General features: G+C 39.9%; 1 protein-coding gene across 2 annotated transcripts in view; it reads right to left on the bottom strand.

Moving 5' to 3' along the window:
• The window catches only part of LOC136759471 (actin filament-associated protein 1-like 2), a 40,669-nt gene that overhangs the window by 8,798 nt on the left and 10,000 nt on the right, over positions 1–21,871 (bottom strand). Inside the window, exons 3-11 of one of the 2 annotated variants that reach the window (XM_066714504.1) lie at positions 20,271–20,354; positions 19,336–19,409; positions 9,494–9,587; positions 8,860–9,068; positions 5,706–5,882; positions 5,037–5,123; positions 4,417–4,504; positions 1,867–2,078; positions 715–845 (exon numbers count right to left, since the gene is read on the bottom strand). In XM_066714504.1, the coding sequence (XP_066570601.1) occupies positions 715–845; positions 1,867–2,078; positions 4,417–4,504; positions 5,037–5,123; positions 5,706–5,882; positions 8,860–9,068; positions 9,494–9,587; positions 19,336–19,409; positions 20,271–20,354 (1,156 nt within the window). The remainder of the gene's footprint in view (positions 1–714; positions 846–1,866; positions 2,079–4,416; positions 4,505–5,036; positions 5,124–5,705; positions 5,883–8,859; positions 9,069–9,493; positions 9,588–19,335; positions 19,410–20,270; positions 20,355–21,871) is intronic. The other variant, XM_066714505.1, reaches the window with a different exon arrangement.

Genomic DNA, 21,871 nt, shown 5'->3' with positions numbered 1-21,871 from the left:
CACTTCTCACTTCAATTAAGCCATTTGAAGTCTTGCTTGAGGTGCTAACACAATAGGAGCTGACTCAATTAAATGATGCATTTGTTGTTCATCTTAGTAACAAGTAGCCTCCTAAATAAACCACCAGGAATTATAAACTGCTGATATATGGTTTAGTTTACTAAGGTATTTGTGCATTTGTTTAGCTTTCCTTGTTGTTAATACTTTTACTATTTTACCATATGTTTACTATCGTATTCCTGTAATTTGATCAGACTTTTACAGTAATGGTTTATAAAGGCATAATCACAGAGACCTTATGGTACTGGGTAAATTATGCTATTTGCATTTTCTGGCATAGTAAAGCACAGGGTAAGCATAGTTAAACTGCAGGAGAGCAGGTTGCAAGGAAAGCTTAAAAACCATGCTTAAAATGGCTGGGTATTAAATCAGATTTGCCATCAAAAAGGATGCTCCTTGATAATACCCGTTAAGTGCCCCTGGTACTATGCAGTCAAATGTATGGGGTGAACCTGAAAAACCCAGATTTGTGAATGTATTATATAGTTTATATGAAAATCAGCACTTCATTAGTCTTAAAATGTGTACACACAATAGGCCACACAGGCACCTGAAGATAACCAGATTAGAATTAAAAATTATAACTTGAGTCAGGATACACAGGTAAGGTATCAGAGAGGTAGTTTGTTGCAGGGTGTGTAGGGAGGCTGTTACCTGAGGGGGCTGTTGGGGTGTGTGAGCAGTGGGGGGTCCAGGTGCTCATACAAGGAGGCCGGCTCACTGGGCGCCATGCTTGCATCCTGTAGAAGATGTAGCCAGCGCTCTCTGTCATCTGTACAGGCCGCCTGGGACAAGAATACACAGCACAACACTTTCACACTCACTATCTCAGATATAAACAGCATCACGGCCACCTTTCACAATGCCTGCAATAGTGACTTGATGACAATCAAAGCCTTTACAGATCTACTATGGGAACATTTGGGGGGACAACATGTATGACCTCCATCCTGTCTTTTTTTGTTTTGTTCTTACAGCAAATTATGAGCTACACTACTGGGGACATTTTAAAATGATACAAGAACACACTCATCTAGTAAGCCTGCGAAATAAACAACACAAAAAAATCTAAATTATCGAGTGCATTTGGATGATAACACTTTTTCAGAGAATATGCAAAATATAGTGGGAAAAACTGCAAAAACAGTCCCCTTAGAATGCATTATTAATAAATAAGTACTCCATTCAATTACAATAAGTCTGTCTGTTCTGCTCTGAACTGCCTCTAGAGCAGCAATATCTGTCTTGAAGTGCAGTCTTAACAATGCACTAGTTAGACCTCATCTGGAATACTGTGTACAGTTCTGGGCTCCACATTTCAAGAAAGATATTGCTGCTATAGAGGCAGTTCAGAGGAGAGCAACCAGACTTATTCCAGATCTGAAGGGAATGTCCTACTGAGAGACTGAGGGAACTGAACCTTTTCACCCTGGAACAGAGAAGACTACGTGGGGACTTGATTCAAGTCTTCAAAATCATGAAAGGCATCGACCACATCAAACCAGAGGAGCTTTTCCGGATCAGCAGGGACACACGGACCCGGGGACACAAATGGAAATTGGGCTTCAAGGTATTCAAGACAGAAAACAGGAGACAATTCTTCACACAGAGAGTTGTTCACAATCTGGAACAAACTCCCCAGTGATGTGGCTGAAGAAGACAATTTGGGAACATTTAAAAATAGACTGTATAGGAACCTTGGATCACTTAGTTATTAATGGAAACCAAACGAGCACGATGGGTCGAATGGCCTCCTCATTTGTAAACTTTCTTATGTTCTTCATATGTTGTTATGCTGTCGCTTACCTCCAATACAGCCATGTTGGTCCCATGTTGGGACACGGTGATCCTGTAGGCCTGCACAGTGTCCAGCCCTGGACTCACTTCGCAGCCCTGTAACAGGACGCAGTACTGAGGGCTCTCCTCACACTGTGCGTCACGGAACATCTTCAGCATGCCCCCCTCCACATGACACCACAGACTCTGCCACTGACAGTTCATCAGGACATTGAGGAAACCTGTTTGCAGTGAAACAAAGCAAAAAAAAAAAACAGAAGAAGAAACAGATGAGGCAGAGACACTTAAAGGAAACACTTTGCTTACGGTCCAAGCAAGTGGAAACATCTTGGGAGGCCTTCATCCAACAGTGGATCGATATAGGCTGATGATGATGATGATGATGATGATGATATACATATAAAAACTCAGACATTTAAAAGACTGCATTAGAGCAATCATAAGCAGACAAGACCCAAAATAAGATTAACAAAGAATTTAAAATAAATGCAACATGTACAACAAACAAACTTACATTGAGTGACCACAAACAACAAATATTCAACTGGTATACTGCACAATATGTTTACATGCTAATTCATATGTAAGTATTCCTCCCAATATCTATTACTGGAATATTAGATCATGTAAACAGCTTCCTTCACACTTACAGTACAGCAGAAAGTCTGTGTGACTTAATGCACCATGTAAACAAGATGATAAAAAGGAGAGAAAATAAAGTTAAACTGTAGGATTTCATAAAAGTCTGTTTTGTAATCATTTGTTATTAAAGAATATTCAATCTAAATCAAAAGAGACAGTGCACGTGTGTAGTTTGTAACTGAATATGCAAATTGGTAATGAACTGACGTTGGTGTTGAAACGTACCCTGTGATGAAATATGTGTGATGAAATGACCGTGACGAAAAGACGTAGACCTGTATTTAACACAATACAACTGCTATAAAGTGTATTAATTTGAAGTAGTAAAGTGGGAACTTTTGTTTGCACAAAATATATTGGTTACAAAAGAGCAAAGAGCAAAACAGCAAAAGAGGCTGGGTCTCTGTAATATATTTATAATATATTTATGAAATCTGACCTGCTGATGCACTTCCCATAGTCCCATTTGGCTGTTATTCCCAACTTGAAAGATAGCCCTGATCTTGCTTAAAACAATATTATAATTCCACTTCCAGTTGTTTAATACCATGTGTTGGGTTTTTGCTATTGGTAGCCTTGAGGTGTATTGATGAAGCAATCATGGAATGTCACTCACTATGTCACCTGTTGCTACAATTATGGTGAATACAAACTCCATGGTGACTATTCAAGCATTTCCATCTTGCAAGACTTGCTTTTTGTAAAAGCAGCATATACCCTTGCCTAGAAATAACACACATAAAGACAACCTTTTTTCACAGCAACATTCCACTTGCTTACCACACTTACCCATTAACAATAATTCACCTGGCTCCTCTACAGACTGAACAAATTAAGCAAGCAGGACATAGACACACACACACACACACACACACACACACACACACACACACACACACACACACAGAGACTGGGACAAACAAGCATGGACACCACTGAGGGCATCTACTGTGATTCAGTGCTTAAAATCCAATTAATTAGTGCTTAATGAGATCACTTCACAGAGTTCTGTTTACAAGCTGCTCCTTTATTCTCAGGCAATTCAAGGAGCTCAGTGCTTCATCAGAGAGCTGTGTACATTACCATCTCATGCTTCCGATTCAGCACATCGCACATTTTACATTAAGGCCTTCTTATTTTTCAGAGTTTGTTACCCCTGATACTTCTACTTTCTTCATTTCATTTTAAGAAGTTATGACTCTATCACAGATAAAGTGTCTTCTAAAACTAGCCAAGTCTTTTCATTTACAAAAAGAGCACAGCAATGACATGATTTAAGTGCATACATGAATATAAGTTAGAGATTTAACCTATATCACTATTAATGTGTAAACTGCAGAAAACTTAAAAACTCAGAAGAAAACACTAAAAATCATTGAGCCTTAATACTCTAATGTGGCTCTAACGTCTCATATATTAATTACTGGGGACGATAGTTAAATATTCCTTTTTGTTGTTGATTATCTTATCTCTTTCATTAATTCAGATTTTTTTGTAACCTAACATCAGTTTGTTTTAATATATCACATTTACGAACAGCATTTGCTTTGATATTTTGTGTCAGTCTACAGTCAGTAGATTTAATACAGTAATCTCCTTATATGGAAATGTCATGATTGCCCGCAACTCTGCAAAAACTGCCAGTACCAGATGCTTTGTTTCAATCACACATTAGCATCAAATCAAGCAGCACTTCACAGTGGCTTAGAGACATTCTTAAAATACACATTCTGGTTTAAGGTTCAATTCTGGTGGTGTGGCTTCTAAGATGCAGTAAAATCACATCAATCTCTAGCCTACAGTGAAGTGGTATAAACTGACATTGTTGTTAAAGCAACAAAATAATTAATTATGAATATTTTTCTCTCTGATTGTAAGGAGACCTTATGAGATATATGCTCTCCATCTCGTTCGTACCCTTGTCTTTGAGTTCCAGGCTGTTAGTGGCTGAAGGTAGAACAGAATTCCTCTCCTCTTCTGAGTCTGTCTGGAGAACTGTACTTGACTGCAAGACAAGAAACAGACATCCTTTTTTATGAAGTGACTGGCACTCTTGAAGCTCCTTAAGAGAGTATAATTAGCCTGTTTGATTTTAATGCACTTTGAAATTAAAAGTTTTTGTATTGTCCTAAAATGAAAGTTGCTGAGTTGATTTCTCTTACAACTGTTGAAATGCACAAACTTCAGCAATGAATCCAACTGGAACTAAGTTATTTCCACTGGCCACAAAAGGTCCTGTGTTAAACTTCAGTCCAGAGAACATTAGCTTCCATACATTAGATTACATATATATAAATATATGTTTTTAATTATTTTGCAATAAGCCACAGCTTTTCATTCCAAAGTAAAACTCATCAGCTGTTCACTAGCTCTGACTGGAAGGAAGTCTAAATAAAAGTTTACTTCAATGCCAGCAAAGGCACTATAAATGAATTAACCTAAATTGCTATGGATATCAACACATTTGATTACTTCTTAATGTTTGCAATGAATCAAGTGTGGCCTGGAGGCAGCCATAGCTTAAGCCACAAATGTACCCTGCAAGAGTCCTGTCTGTCAGACTTCAGTAAGGATGAAGAGGATTCTCTCTCATAGTAGGACGAGCCACTGACTTCTTCAATGACCTAGAAACACAGACAAAACGTGAAAAAGTACAATTTTGCCTGCCCAGCTCTCCTCGACCCCCTCCACCTAACACAACAAGGCTTCTGTGAGCTAGCGAGTGCTTTTGCAGCCCTGTAGGAGACAACACCACCCTGGCTGTTTATGATTGTGGAAGACAGTTCGCTGCTTTAGTCAATGGGGCTGTGTTCCAATCTGTTGGTTAGATAATACCTTACTGTTTAGACTAGCATCGAATTACACAATTAGCTATTGTGTTTCATACACTGACTCGATATACAGTCATGAAGAATTTCTGGAGCAAACCATGTCACTTCACCAATGATAATAAACAACTGTCAGGACTCAGGATACCTAACATACAGTGATGAAATGCAAGTGTACATTTTCAAGCTCCAATTAAGAAGATTCTCATACCCCCCTCCCTACAAAGGCTATTTAATATATATCTCTAGGATATCTGCCTGTGAAGTACCAACAGTAACATCCACCCATCCCATACTGTACAGTTCATCCCTGGACCCTAGTAGTCTGGTCTCCTGGCCTATTCTGAGCGGTGTGCAGTATTGTAAACACCTCCAAACCTTCCTCCACTCTTCTGCCTGCTGGCAACTCTGGAAGCCAATGACCACGGTCTCCGAACTGGTCACCACCTTCAGCTCGTGCTGCATCTTCTTGCTGTGCTTGGACTTGTAGACAACATGGCATCCACGCAGGCTGACCTCCAGTTGGGGATGCAGGTCCTTGGCACACTTGTAGCACTGGGAAAATGACAGATCAATTAAACCCAAGACCCCTTCCACATGCACACAGATGCATACAAAGCTTTCTCTTGTTAGCCTAGGCATATTGGCTTGTTACTTGAACTAGTGCCTGCATAGCACTGTAGGAGACAAAACAACCCAAGCTGTGCAAGGTGCAAGATCCTGGAAGACAGCTCCTCAAACTCATAAATCTCCCAGCCTTGTCCTGGAAGGGCCCAATACAATTTCATAGGTCACAGGTAAATCAATTTATAATGACTTGAAAAATATGTAATTGTGACACAGCCAGCAGGTGTCACTTTAGTGGCCATCAACCAGAGAGTTCCCTGAATTTAACCAGTGCCTTTTCTTGTTAATCAATAACACAGAAAGCATGGATTGTGATTTTGTATAGGAAGAATAACTGAATGTGGGGCTCTCTAGGACTAGGGTGCTCTGACAGCTACATAATACAATATTCTGGGTGACTTTATTATTTATTATTGCTTTGTCTTTTGCAGGCAGTCTTTCATAAATGATTAAAGAAATCTGAAGGATCAAGGAAGCAACTAGATGTTTGGCACTAGAGTACCAGCATGTGTATAGCATTTGATGATTTTTATTATTATTTATGTTCTGCTTTTAACAAAAGAGAAAGCATGAATAACAAAAGAAGCAAGCTACAAGACTGCACCTCCTTGTCCAATTATACCAGATACAGATGCACCAGCAACAAAACTGATCTTTTCCAATTCACAGAGCAATAGAGAAGAATCTGTTGCTCCCAAGACTAACATGTTTCACAAGGGCCAACAAAAATAGATGTGACCTGTGTTATGAATGTATTGGTAAATGTGGAGCTTCAACAGTCATGCCAAAGGGACATGTCAGAAGTTAAGCTGGAAAGTTCAGGTATTTTATAGCAGAAGGTCAGTAGGAGTTCTCTCTTGAGCAGAGAGACATGATGAGGCTCAATACTCAAGTACTAAGCTGTCTGGCTTGCTCTGAGGCATGAAAGAGAGAATCACAGTTCCCTACCCTGAAGCCTCACTCAGAGACTTAGTGGCTTGGCAACAATTGCGATTGACGTCACAAATAATGAACATGCTGAGTAGCAAGTCGATGATGCGTTATGTATGTGACAGTGGCGAATGACAGTGAAAAGGTGATTCTTATGGTGGATCATGATGTTCTAGTATTTGTTAGTGCAATCTCACCCATAACGCGAGGGCCTGGAGCTAGCATAAACAAGGCAAATGTGGGCTGGTCTGTGTCCAGACAATATCCCCTTACAGCATTTATGTAAATTACTAATTGTGGTCTAACAATGGTGTTCTGCAAATCCTGTCCTGGAGAGAAGATTGTACACATCATTCAAATCTTCAACTACATTAGACCATTATAAAAAAGGATCTGAATAGGGTTCAGTTATTTGAATAACTGGTTCAGCTCAACCAAGTGCTTTGGCTGTAGATGAGCCATTCTGAAGAACACTGGTCTACAGTACAACCCCCCAAACACTATACAAGGTGGGCCATTTACATCTGACACAAAAGTAGACTTGTTACAGTGTGTGTAGTATATAGGGAAGTAGATATATTATAGTGTGACAATTTTGTTGTTGTTTATAGAATCCATCCACCGATGTTTAATAACTTGTTTCATCCAGCACATGCCAGGCCATCACAGAGCAGCACTAACACCAATCAACCTCATGAGCTTGTCTATGGAATGTGGGACGAAGCCAGAGCAGAGAGAGACAAACCCTACACAGACACAGGGAGAACGATGGGTTTCGAATGCAACCCCAGTTATCTGAAAAAGGAAGCACTGCCCAAGGGGGAGGGGTTTCAGCGCACTTCTGTAGGAACCCAATCGAAACATCACTCTATCAAAGCTGCCATTGGCCCCTGTGCTCGTCACTCAGAACAGGTCCCTTCCCACTTACTGTTCTATAAAACGTGACGTCAGCGCAGGTTCGTCCTCTTTTCCGGGAACTAGGACTCCCACCCGTTCTTTTTCCTTTTTCAGATAACCGGGGTTGCATTCGCATTATCTTTCAAGTCGGAAGCACTGCCCAAGGGGGACGGGTTACTGTATAACAAAACCGTCGCAAGGGAGGAGGCAGCAAGCTGATAAGGTAACCTGCCCCGAGGTGTACTGGACAGTAACCTCAGAAGCCCCATAGGGCCGCACCTGAGCCGCCCAGGAGCGAGGACTGTAGTCACGCTCTTACCGAGATCTGTCTAGAATCAGCATAGACAAAACAAGGCTACAGAGATGAACTCTTACGCCTTCCGCTTACAATAGCAAGGTCGGCTGCTGTACTAGTGCAGCTAGGAGTGAGGCCATATCTACTTGCACAATATCTGGCTTTGGCAATCAAGCAACTTGTGCAGCCTCCGCGCATTATCATGGCAGTGGACACCTGATCCCATAGGAACGGGGCCACAGACCCAATGAAAAACAACAGAATACATAGCCAGCTAGTCAACAGAGTTTCCGAGCTGAACAACAATATACAATATGTACATATTGCGTGACAGCAAGACCTTCAACCAACCGAATTATAATTGTTAAATAACAATAAGGGTCTAATGCAGAGACAAGACACAGAGAGCTCACATTCTTGAGTCCAGCGAAGAGGCAAAAGAGGACGAACCTGCGCTGATGTCACATTTTATAGAAAAGGATGTGGGAAGGGACCTGTTCTGAGTGACGACCGCAGGGGCCAATGGCAGCTTTGATAGGGTGACGTTTCGATCAGGTTCCTATGGCAGTGCGCAGAAACCCCTCACCCTTGGGCAGTGCTTCCGACTTGAAAGATAACATGCAACATCTAAACAGGCAGACACTATTACAAGAATAAATGTGATGTGTATCAATGGCCCACCGTGTATATTAAAAAGCACCAAACTGGTTGATTAAACTAAAGTCCCTATCTCTGTTGCTTTTTTATTTTTCTTGCTAGTGATGGTGGTGGTGGGGTCTTTACCAGAAGCAGATGGTTTCGGATGATGAACAGCTGTTTGGTCCACTGGCCCAGCCACTTCTTCTTCCACAGGTATCCACAGATACGTGACTCTGGGGTGGAGCGCAGACAAGGCTGCGAGGCGCTCCACTGGATATAGTGGGCACGGTCCTTCACAAAGTCCTCCTCCTCACCATACGACTCATAGTGACTGCTGTCTGAGTCCACACCTTCTGAGGAGACACACAAAGGAAACACACAAAACCATCCTCTATGGAGCAAGATTACAAAAAAGCCCAACTGAAAGTCCTAAAATGTCCTAAGAATACACAACATGGGATACTGTGTTTGAGTGTTTCAACTCACAAAATTATCCCTAGGTAGGATGTAATAAGATACATCAAATAACCTCAATGCATGTGTAATCAAAGTCCAACAGTGTATTTAAATATGAATGTAATAAGCTTCTCCTAATAAACAGAGAATGCTGATCAGAAAACATGTGCTCCAAAAGTGCTTAGGGCACTTTGTTAATTTTTAGAAATGTTCACTCAAACTGGTCTCCTTTGCAGTGGCTGGGGCAGCTGATGGAGGATGGATTTCAGTTTTTGCATTGCAGAAAAAACGTTATTTTGGGGAGCGGTATGGAATCATTCACCTGTAGCCTGACTGCTAGGCAAGAAAGGTTCAGCCTCCTCGTAGCAGTCGTCGTCTAAATCATCTGGGGAACAGGAGGGCAGCATGGGAACAGTCTAGAAAGAGAGGAGAGGAGAACACAGTGAAAAATGCAAGAACAATGCTGACCTCAGTCCTGCAAAAAGAGCAAGGTGATGTTCTGAAATGTACATCCATCCCTGGTACTTGTGAAGCCAGTAGGTTTTATAGGTTTACCCTTTATCACCATAAGCAAGACGTGAGGAAAGATGTAATGGTAAGCACTGATGGAGAATGACACTGATTGGCTGATGCAATTGAGGGGAATCTGACAGATAGGTCTGCCCTGCAGCATTCCAGGTATGGAATAGCCCCCGCTTTTGGCCTGAACTTCACTTACTGACCCGATCGAAGGATAAAATGTGTTAAATTGATTGGTTAAAGAGGAAGGAGGGAAAAATGCATATATATTTTTTAAAGTTACATCCATCACATTCACTCCAGGCTGCTGTTAGACATCACTCCCAGCCATTTCAGGTGTCTCTAAAGTATTGGCTGCCAACCCTGGTGTTAGAGACCCAACATCCATTAACCAACTTAAACACTTTTTTCAATGGACACTACTGGCTGTGCTATTTGGGTGGTCCCAGCTCCCCCCCCGTCCAAATTCAATACAATAATTTTAAAAATGTAGATAGAATTTGTTAATACAACAAATCATAGGAAATCAGGTTAATTATTGTATACATAACCAAGGATGAATAAAAAATAAATATATATATATATTTTTAAATGCTTATGCACAAATAAAGCACAGCTGACTATTCTCCCAGCCAGTAATCTGCCTCTGCTTAGCTTCTGTGTCCTCCAGCATTTCCTTGTTGCATCTCTGACAACAACCTTCCAGTATCTCGCCAAGAACAGACAAAAGCAGCTTTAAAATATAGTTGCTTTCTTGTAACAGACTGCCAAACACACCAAAGTATTTTCAAAAAGCTAAGTTTAGAAAGTGCAACAGAAAAATATGTTTACCATACGGTCACTTTCCTTTAATAGCATTAAAAGCGTTCCTTAAAAACAGCTATTTGAAGTGGATAATGAGAAAAAAAAGCTGGAGTATCTTCTTATTTCCTATCCCCTTTTAAATTGTGTAGCAGATTTGCAGATATTAACTGCAAAGAGGAAAAAATCTACTTGACTACACGATGCCTTCCAAAGAGAAAAGACAGACATCTATGCGTGGAACAAGTCAGGAAGAGAAGCCAAAGCCATAAAGCTACATAAGTCTAATAACTGGAAAATAATGATAAAAAAGAATGCACATTGTTCTTACAGATAAGTCAGTTGACATTCACGAGTTCCAGTGGCATTTGAATTACAAACAACTGTGCATCCGTCTATTCATTATTTGTCTGCTGATTCAGGGGGTTTTGAGTCAGAAAAAAAACTTTTGGGTGGCAAAATCGTGTTTAATTCGGTAAAAAGATTTACAAAAAAAAATTCTGTTTGATCTGCAAAACCTGAAGAACTGTGTTCCTCCAGCACTGGGATTGGCCACCAGTGGATTACTTCATTATCACGATAAAGATGTATGTGCCTACAAACATGCCTAAAGGATACTAACTCATCTCAGCATTTGAAATATGAAAAGAAAAATGGTAATGCTATAGCAACACAATGTATAACACTAAATATTATTCAGAATCCCGACACTTTTAAAATCAGTACACACTTATTTTTTCTCTGTCCAATTTGTTATCTGAGCTTGTTTTATCTTAATGAGGAAGTTTGGAGAGTATTCGAAAAATAATAACAGATTATACATTCTTAAGTCATTAACCATAACAGGAAAATCTGCAGATAATTTATCAGACTGGTGTCCTCTTCACAGAAATCCCACCACCACCAACACCACCATCTTTATTTTAGGTAACATAGCCTATTTTGTTCTTACAACTAAAAATAAGTGCCAAAATGATATTTCGGAATCCCAAAAGCTTGTGCACATCTTGTTGATTTACTGGAATTAGTTTTTTTTTTTTTTTCGCTTCGCTTTCCAAAGGTCATTCAGCATGCTATCTTGAATGAGAAAAACATAAGCAGTTGGGGGAAAAATGTAAAATATGACTAAACTGAAGGATTCTCTTGGGAACAGTAGTGTAATCTTTGCTATCTACCTTAGGGACATCAAGCAAACCATTGACATAGCTTAGGAAAACATTCCTGAAAACACCATCAGACTTTAACTTGCAGTGTGATCAGGGATGGATGCTTTTTACATCTACTGCTGCTCAAATGAAGTATTCTTTAAATAGTGGCTTGCTGCTTCCCACTGCAGAAGACCGTAAACAAAATGTGGCAAAGCCTCAGGGCCAGCTATTTGAAGAATGAGTCACAAACAAGGATAAAGAAAAACTGAATAAGTGAATATATTGTCAGGGAGCTCTGTAATACAGTGATACATCTGCCAAATAAGGCAAATGACAGAGGTAACAATAGGGGAAAACTGCGTCTCCACCAGGGTTTGAAAAACAAATTTGTCAGTCAGAAAGCCAAAAAAGAAAAGTAAATCAAATTATTCTAAATCACACAGCATGCTCTAAAAAGATATATCAATCAGTGCTACCTTCAGGATTTGTATCACAAAACATTTAAGCTTTTGTTGCTGAAAAAAGGCTCCTTGGTGAGGACTGGATAAATAAATGACAGTTAGAACTACAGTCTCACCTTTTGACACACTTGTTTAAATTACACCTGTAGAGTATTCAGATCTTGAATAGAGGCATTGAGACACTGTAGTGAACAGCAGGAAGCAAATGGAACTACTTTGACAGATGAAACAGTTAGAGGAAGACTACATAAACGAGGGCCTCAAAATGTAAAGCTGGAAAAGACCTCTATTTCTGAAACTCACCACAGAAAGAGCTTCACATTGGACAAACGGGTCATAAACCTCACGCCTCAGAGGACTAGGCAAAAGTAGTCTGGCCAGACAAAAGCAATTATGAGGCTATTAAACACAGCCTGAAGAGGAGCAATAATAGCATAGTCCCATAAAAGCATTAAAAGACTGCGTCACAATTCCTTCTGTGCATCAATCCTTGATATCGTGGATTAACTCCTAGGGCTGGCTTCATGAGGAAAACCATTACATTGCTATTTCATGACGATTGCTATGTGCCAACTGGATTATGGAGGCAAGTTTCAAGTTCTTGGAGAGGATGTCAAGTAGAGGAGCTCAGCAAAGTATTTTGGTGTGAGATTTTATGTTGAGAGAGGCTCAAATCCCTACATTGTTACATGTTTTTCCTATTCCAAACTGTCTGAATTTGTAGGACAGCACCAAGCCAGTACATTTTATAAGTCACCTGTAAACCACCAATTTCTAAAGACTGGGAAAACAGATTTAGTTATCAATCAATATAGAAGGGAACTCTAGTTGTTTTTCTTTGTCCCTGTGCCTCTATAGTGGTAAAACTAACAAATATCTCAGAGGAGAGGACCTTTCTGTTTCTGACATAATGTGGTTGACTGAAATAAATACAAAACATACTGGAAAAAACACAGCAAAGCCCAAGTGATTTGTGTGTAACACTGAAGGCGTTCATGGTAAATCTTTACAAATGGATCATCCAGAACCAGGCCTGGAGACTCCTGTTCTGTTCAAACACAGTGAAAGCCACATATGACATGCTTATAGGTGATGGAACTGTGAAACAACTATTTTCAGTGAGTTCATTCCAGTTGAAAAGCTAGAGAATATTTTCAGAAAAGAAAAATGAAAAAAGCTCAGGAAACATAACTGCTCTTCAAAGGCAGAACTGCAAATGAAATTCACTGAGGAATGGAAAACATTTCTGAAGTGCCACCACCAACCAATTTGTGGATAGTGTGCCCCGCAGGGTCTAAGCAGTAATTACAGCACATGGATATCCTACAGAATCCTACAGAATATCAAATCTTGTTTTTGTGTTCAATAAAAATAGGCCATGGAAATGTTTCCATTTCTCAGTCTTACTTAGCTGGTGGAATGCCTGACCAAGGAATGGTATATCTGAAGCAAATCAGTAACTGAGTTTTGTTCTCTGTGGCAAAACAAAAAATGACCCATTCACAAGGAAATTAAAGGATGTTTGAGACACAGCATGTACAAAAACTGCCATTTTGCTACTTTGTTTTTATGTTTGGGAGGTTAAATGAAACAGTTAGGATGAGGCATATGTTGAATCAGCAGGGGCTACTTACCTATGGTGCTTGTAAACATTCACTTAACATTCTTACCACTTTATGGGAAGACCCATTTACTTTATATATAATACATGTTGACCGCAACTTTTGTTTTGCACAAACAATTATGAATTTCAGGTGTCTATCTGGAGGATATCACAAAAGATTAAGTGCAGCTGTGAACTTCATAGGATTGGATAGGCCCTGGTATGTTTATATAGGCCAAGGTAGTCTTTTGCCATTTTTCTAGAGTGGTCAACCTCTTCTTCCAAATTTTCCTTTTAGCACAAATTTGGATGTTTTAATATGAAACCACAGTTTGAGGTTACCATGGCCAGAATAATTATATACACTCACCTAAAGGATTATTAGGAACACCATACTAATACTGTGTTTGACCCCCTTTCGCCTTCAGAACTGCCTTAATTCTACGTGGCATTGATTCAACAAGGTGCTGAAAGCATTCTTTAGAAATGTTGGCCTATATTGATAGGATAGCATCTTGCAGTTGATGGAGATTTGTGGGATGCACATCCAGGGCACGAAGCTCCCGTTCCACCACATCCCAAAGATGCTCTATTGGGTTGAGATCTGGTGACTGTGGGGGCCAGTTTAGTACAGTGAACTCATTGTCATGTTCAAGAAACCAATTTGAAATGATTCGACCTTTGTGACATGGTGCATTATCCTGCTGGAAGTAGCCATCAGAGGATGGGTACATGGTGGTCATAAAGGGATGGACATGGTCAGAAACAATGCTCAGGTAGGCCATGGCATTTAAACGATGCCCAATTGGCACTAAGGGGCCTAAAGTGTGCCAAGAAAACATCCCCCACACCATTACACCACCACCACCAGCCTGCACAGTGGTAACAAGGCATGATGGATCCATGTTCTCATTCTGTTTACGCCAAATTCTGACTCTACCATCTGAATGTCTCAACAGAAATCGAGACTCATCAGACCAGGCAACATTTTTCCAGTCTTCAACTGTCCAATTTTGGTGAGCTTGTGCAAATTGTAGCCTCTTTTTCCTATTTGTAGTGGAGATGAGTGGTACCCGGTGGGGTCTTCTGCTGTTGTAGCCCATCCGCCTCAAGGTTGTACGTGTTGTGGCTTCACAAATGCTTTGCTGCATACCTCGGTTGTAACGAGTGGTTATTTCAGTCAAAGTTGCTCTTCTATCAGCTTGAATCAGTCGGCCCATTCTCCTCTGACCTCTAGCATCAACAAGGCATTTTCGCCCACAGGACTGCCGCATACTGGATGTTTTTCCCTTTTCACACCATTCTTTGTAAACCCTAGAAATGGTTGTGCGTGAAAATCCCAGTAACTGAGCAGATTGTGAAATACTCAGACCGGCCCGTCTGGCACCAACAACCATGCCACGCTCAAAATTGATTAAATCACCTTTCTTTTCCATTCAGACATTCAGTTTGGAGTTCAGGAGATTGTCTTGACCAGGACCACACCCCTAAATGCATTGAAGCAACTGCCATGTGATTGGTTGGTTAGATAATTGCATTAATGAGAAATTGAACAGGTGTTCCTAATAATCCTTTAGGTGAGTGTATATATATATATATATATATATATATAAAATATAGTGTATATATATAGTGTAGATACAGCATTTTGAAAAGAGACACTATTGCAAATTTAATTAAAATCAAAAGATAGTGAGTGGGTGAGTGAAAAAAATATGTCACATTAACAACTACATTTGAGCAATCATCTCTCCCCTACTTTGAAACAAGAGGCAATGTGTCTCTGTATATTTACCCATGTTAATAACTTGCACAAAATAACACTACAATGTTGTCTTCTTTGCTTTAATGTTCTTACTCTGTGTATCCCCCCACCCCCGTCTGGACTTAGAAACTCTGGAAACAGAAACATCTCTCGAGTTGTTTGCCAGAGTGTGGTCAAACATTCCACAATGATGTTTGTTTTTACTAGACACGTTAAAAACATTAGAGAGCAAATATTCTTCACAACTGAATGACTTTTCTTTGCCACATGATTTATTTCCAAGAATGTGTTACGTGATTCACAATAAAAAATATATATATTGCCTGGCCTGGAACATGTTCAAAGAAGCACAACCAGAAGGATTCTTCGTCTCAGTGGAATGTCGTACATAGCCAGGTTAAAGTTCTTCATCATGATCCACAATAAAATAAGAACCCAAAGACTACATTAAGAGCTGGGGAACTGAAAGCTAAGAAAATGTAACTTTTCTCCACAAGGGCTGTGGGATTGACTTGCCAGTATTGTAGGTAAAGCAGACTCAGAAAGTTCCTTTTAAGAAATGTGTGAATCATGAAAACGTGGAATCACAAGCAAGCAAGCCAAGCAACAGTGTAGTGCTGAGGGGTTTTTGGGTGGGGAGGGTACAGATTATATTCAGAGCCTTACCTAACTTCAAATGCATAAATACATAAAACATAAATACTTAAACCTTTTACTCCAAGAGATCCCATTCAAACAGCGTCAATCTTCCTCTGGACACTGAAATGCTTCACAGACCAGATCGACATAATATTGCATTACAGTGCATGTTAATGATATGTATAACATCAGTTTAAACTGTTTGAAAAAATTTTAACTTAATCTTGTATTAACAAAATTTACAAAACAAAAAAATCATAAACAAAAATCACCCTGAATTTGTGACACCATTTCCTTATGGTGCGACCCAAAATGTGCTAAAGGGTCCTTTCCTTGACTACTCTTAGATATGGATAATTTTAGGAGCAATCGCGTTATCATAACCTCTCTGTCCTGTGCAGTGCCTCTCAGTTTGAGCTGCTGTCCTGCAGGCCTCTATGTAATTTCCCCCCAGTGTGTGGGTGTTCTGCATCTATCAGTCCATCATGCAGACATAAATAATTACTGCGCTGAACACCAACTTCCTCCCTGCAATGTTATCTAGTGTAATGGCATCATACTGCTGAAGCAATGATGAACCCCTGGTGTAAACACAGCATTTCCTTTCACAGATACAGTGTTCCTTCAAAAAAAACACCCAAAAAACTTTCTGCCTTTGATTTGCACAGGGTTAGCTGGTAATCGCTGGACACTTTGGCAGCCAGCTCCTAATACGCCCAGTTAGTTGCCCCAGCTGACAGACACAAGACAGGCTTCTGAAGAACGAACACGTAGCCGGTCAGTTGGGGGAGAAGCAATCAAGAAAAACTTAAATAACATACAGTTACACATACCAAGGGGGTGTGATCTGAATGCCAGTTGTTAGTCAGCATGACGGGAAAGCCAATCTAAGAGCCTACTATTGGTTAAATGTTTTTTTTGTTTTTTTTCTCAGAACACACTCATTCACATTATTTTTCTTTCTTTCATAATTATTAAATAGGTTAAAATATACATCCAAACATCCCTTGTTACTAGGTTAGGAAAGACAATAAAAATAACAGGAGAAAATGAGAAAAGGGAGTTGAGGAAGTGCAAAACAAGAAAAGCAAGACAAACAGAAAATTACAATGACCTCTAACCACGATAGGAATCACGTGAAAGCTCTGGCATCAGGGTATCCATACAGTTGTGTTTAGATTTGACTAGTGTTATTTACAGAAGCTGTGACAATGTTTGTTGCTAGCACTTGAACCCTTAATTTCCCAATGTGTCTAGAAGAAGAAGGGGAGAGATTGAACAGACTGAATTCAGTTTCAGCAAAAAGCCATTACAGTTGCCCAAGCAGTCAGACACAAAATGCAAGCAGGGTTGTAACATTGCAGCTTGTTTTTAATTTCCAAGTAGTTTACAAATTCCATGTTCATACATCTCAGTATGAATCCAATACAATTACCTTTGTAGTGGTCATTTTACACAATCTCCCCAACTATATTTACACACACACACATGTGCACGCGCACACACACACACACACACACACACACACACTCCAAGGAGCTGAGATTGGCAATTATGAGCAGATTACACAAAATGAGCACTACAAAGGTAATTGTATTGGATTTATACAGATATATATCGGAGTATCCAAATGGAATGATGAAAACTGAGTGAAAATGTATTTGCTTTGCACTTACCTCTTGTTTAATGGCTTCTACATATCCAGAGGTGTTAGTTAGTAGGTTTGTAAAAATTGCAGAAAAGGGGCTGGATTTGCATTGTTCTACACCACATGTATGTGAAAACAGTAAAGTAAATTAGAAGTAGTACTAGGATTTTCATCTTCCCTTGTACACGCACACCAAAAGAAAATGATAGGAAAACTATTTTGTACAACCATCTCAGTGTCTCTTCCTTTAAAAACAAAACTTGTGAGTTTATGCACTAAAGCCATGCACATATGCCACACATTCAAATGTAGTGATTGGTAGAACAACAGAGCTCCAAGGGGGGGTTCGGGAGCTTTGCTTGTAGTTGTTTTTGTCATTTTATGCCAGCCACATGAAAAACTTGGTTAAAAGTGTGCATTTGGACTCTGACCTGCTGCACTGCTGTTAACCCCACACTGAGGCCTGTGGCTTTACCGCCCAAAACCACCACAAGGAACGAGATCTCTCATTAGGGGCCCACATCAAGGACTCTCCCTTACATTCTGTCTCAGCAGCTGTCAGCCACCAATGTACGGACTAATTCTAGCCCTTGTTATTATGGTCTAGGTTTCAGCTCCATCTGAAAATAAAAATCGCTACTCTCCCCCCCCCTGGCCCCCATTAAGGAACAGAAAAAAGAGAAAGGAGAAATTGGAGAAAGAGACTGTAAATCAGAACACCAGAGTAGTGGATCTGCCCAAAAACGCACCCTGTTAGAAGAGCAGTGAGAGAGAGTTTTAAAAGACTTCTTTCTTTACAATATCCCAATCATACCAAGGGCTTATTCTGACCCAGAGCAAAACGCAAGCTTCTATCACATGTATGTACCTTACTTAACACTACGACAGGTTTCAGACATCATCAAACACTGAAATGTATCACTTTTCGCACCGAAACAAAACAAAGAGAGCCAGTATATGTGATCACAATGCACTGGAAAAACACCTTTCTCTGTTCCTCCTGCTGTGGAATATTTCGATATTTAAAGATTTATTTGCAAGCACTAATTTCCACTTCAGCAGTACAGACAACACAAATTGATGCATGTAGTAGAAGGTAAATAAGAGTTTATTTTGGCCTAAACTCACTTGTCAAAGGGAACAATGACCTGGCCATGAGGATGAGTCATCACATCACAACCCCCCCACTAGATGGAATGAGCCAAGGAGCTGCTGCAAAGGCTGTGTGTGGGGTGGACAAGGGAGGCATGCAAGCGATGAATGCTGGGAAAGTGCATGTGTTGTTGGGCAAGATTAGAGATGGTCTTCCTCCCGAACCTCAGAAACCAGCTCAAAATCTTCAACACTGCTTTCTCTCCATCTGTTACAGTTACACAGCATGACCCTCAAATCCTTTTTTTCTGAATGTACTGTTATAGTTATAATGATGATATTTGTTCTCATGTTATGCAGGTGGAAAGTTTAGCACTGTACCTATTCTGCTTTTCTTCCTTTGATTGTTGTTCATTATGGTGAAACAGTAACAAAATAAAACTCATAACCTGAAGATTATGACAAAGGATAAGCAATACAAGACTTACCCCATTCAAAGGCCACTCAGCTGAGGAAGAGGGGTCCTCTGAATTTTCGTCATCTCTTGCGGAGAGAAGACTTCCTGATGAGAGAAAAGCAAGGGCTGATGGTCTGTGTATTGTCCCAAAGATGTACATGCCTATTGTATTTTGTTTGCCTCACCAGTTCACTTCAATTGATCACTTGCCCTTTATACGTCCAGACCAATAGGGTGTATGGCAACTCCCATTCAGACAGTAGCGCGGCAACTGAAACTTTTTCCTTCCTGTAGCACTTTGAGACAGCTTTGATCTTATCGCGCACTTATTAATCCTTTGCCTGACATTCCAAGAATTAGGAAGCTCTTATTTTATTGCTTTATTTAGATAATGAATTATACATATCAGCAAAGAAAAAAACAGACCAAGCCACATTGAGACTGAAATCCTAAAAAAAAAAAAAAAAGTTTAAAAAAGCTTGCAGCTGTGATATGATCAACTATTCTAAAGGAAAATAGTGAGTTTTGGTACGCTGTACAGGCCTCATCTCATTATAGAGACATATCACAAACTTACACCAAACGGTGGCATTTCCAGTTGTGTTCAGATACCTGCAATGCACCACTCTCCTCCTGGATTGTTGCAATGTTGTGTTTTTTAAAATTAATTTAATCCCATTTTATTTCTCCCATGGGAACGCATGATAGTCTATAGCTGTCTATAGTCTATGGTATATTCAAACCATGAAAAGGAGGAGGAGGAGGAGGAGGAGGAGGATGAGGAAGAAGAGAAGAGGAAGACATTGTAGCACTCCAGAAAGAGTAGTGCAGTGCAGGTATCTGGCTCTAGTAGGTGATGAATGGATTTCTGCTTCTGCTCTGCTGAACTGTTTGCAATTCGCCTTCTACTCCTGACCTGTGACAGGGAAGTAATTACACCGTGTGGCTCAACATAACAACTCTTACCACTGTCCGGCAAGTGAGATTCCCTGAGGTCACTGTTGGCAGCTCCCGAAGGGCAGTTCATGATCATGTACTCAGCATCCTCTGCTACAACATGAAATATACACAAGTTGAAGCCATAAACAGAGAGATCTACACAGAGGCAAAATCCCCCTTACAATCCTGCACTGTGATGAGGGCAGATGTATCTTTAGATCCAGTAGCCTTTGGGGTCAGAAATATCATAATGAGGTGTGATAGCCCTGTAGAAAAACACTTATTCAAGGGCCATTACCAACAGTTGGGTTCACAGACCTTGATTACCTCAAATAACATTGGGTAATCCAAAAATAGTGATAATCTCAGTCCGTGAAAGCAGCCCTAAATCAAAAGCTAGACAAGAGAACAATAAATGAGATGCAGATGATCGAGGACCGGAATGAACTACAAAGGAATTTGATCATCTTGCTTTCTTAGAGCAGGCCAGTGTGTTTTGAAAGGTTGTGCAGCACTAAACACAATAAACACATTAGGGATTTGGCTAGACTATAAATAAGGTAAACTTCAGAGGGGTAAACCTATTTTTGAAGTATTCTCCATGTCTACCCCCACTTTCTCTCATTCTTAGATTTCCTCTGACTTCTCTTCTGCCAGGAACTATTGCCAATCAGCAGACAATCTGCTAATGCTCACTCTCTTCCAATAAATGTTTAAAACAGGGAAAATTATTCAGTATGTAGAATCACCCTGTTGTGATTTTAGCACATGCTCACACTGTAGACTAATATATAGACTAAAGACTATGGACTGTAGACTATACTAGTCTCCTGTTGCTACAGACATAATGTTTCCTGCATTAGGACAGAGTTTAAAAGTACTGGGGGACATTATTCGACTGCTGTATATATATGGCTATATTTCCTAGCATTTCTTTAAACTAAAAAGCAAAATCCCCCAGGTTAGAGCTATTCAATGCTTACAGCAGTATTTCACACAAACCGATTAGCACTTGTCTTGAACTAGCTGATGTTAGTTTAGGTTAGTCTAGGACTAGTACAAAACTCCCAAAACTTTTTTTTTTTTTTCTTTTGGGGGGGGGGGGGGGTGTAATTTCTGTTTCAGTTAATGTAAAAAACACCTGATACCTACATGTGATGGTTTTCCTCCTTGCTCCCTTTCCCGTAGCCCTTGTCTGTGACCCTACATCTTGACAGCACTTAGCTTTCACCGTCCAGGATGTAGGAAGTCACTTACTGTACTTGTGTAAATTGTAAATTGGAATTTGTAGAATGTATTATTTTGAATTGCTGTTTTAGCTAAGTTGAATTTATAATGATTGATGCCTTGTACTTAACTGTATTTTTGCAGTTTGTTTGCACTTATGTTGTAAGTCGCCCTGGATAAGGGCGTCTGCCAAGAAATAAAAATAATAATAATAATAATAATAATAATAATAATAATAATAATAATAATAATAATGTTTAGAATGGGAGGAGGTTTACATTACAGGTGGCCTAGTCTACATTTTGTCTGCTGTATTTCAGATGTATTTTTCTTAACCCATGTGTGAATTTATGTGGCCTAAACTGGATTAACAGTGTTAATCTTAATTGTACTAATACAGG

Source organism: Amia ocellicauda, chromosome 9 (assembly GCF_036373705.1).
Source record: "Amia ocellicauda isolate fAmiCal2 chromosome 9, fAmiCal2.hap1, whole genome shotgun sequence".
NCBI classification, from domain to species: domain Eukaryota; kingdom Metazoa; phylum Chordata; class Actinopteri; order Amiiformes; family Amiidae; genus Amia; species Amia ocellicauda.
This window is presented reverse-complemented; position numbering and strand designations above follow the sequence as displayed.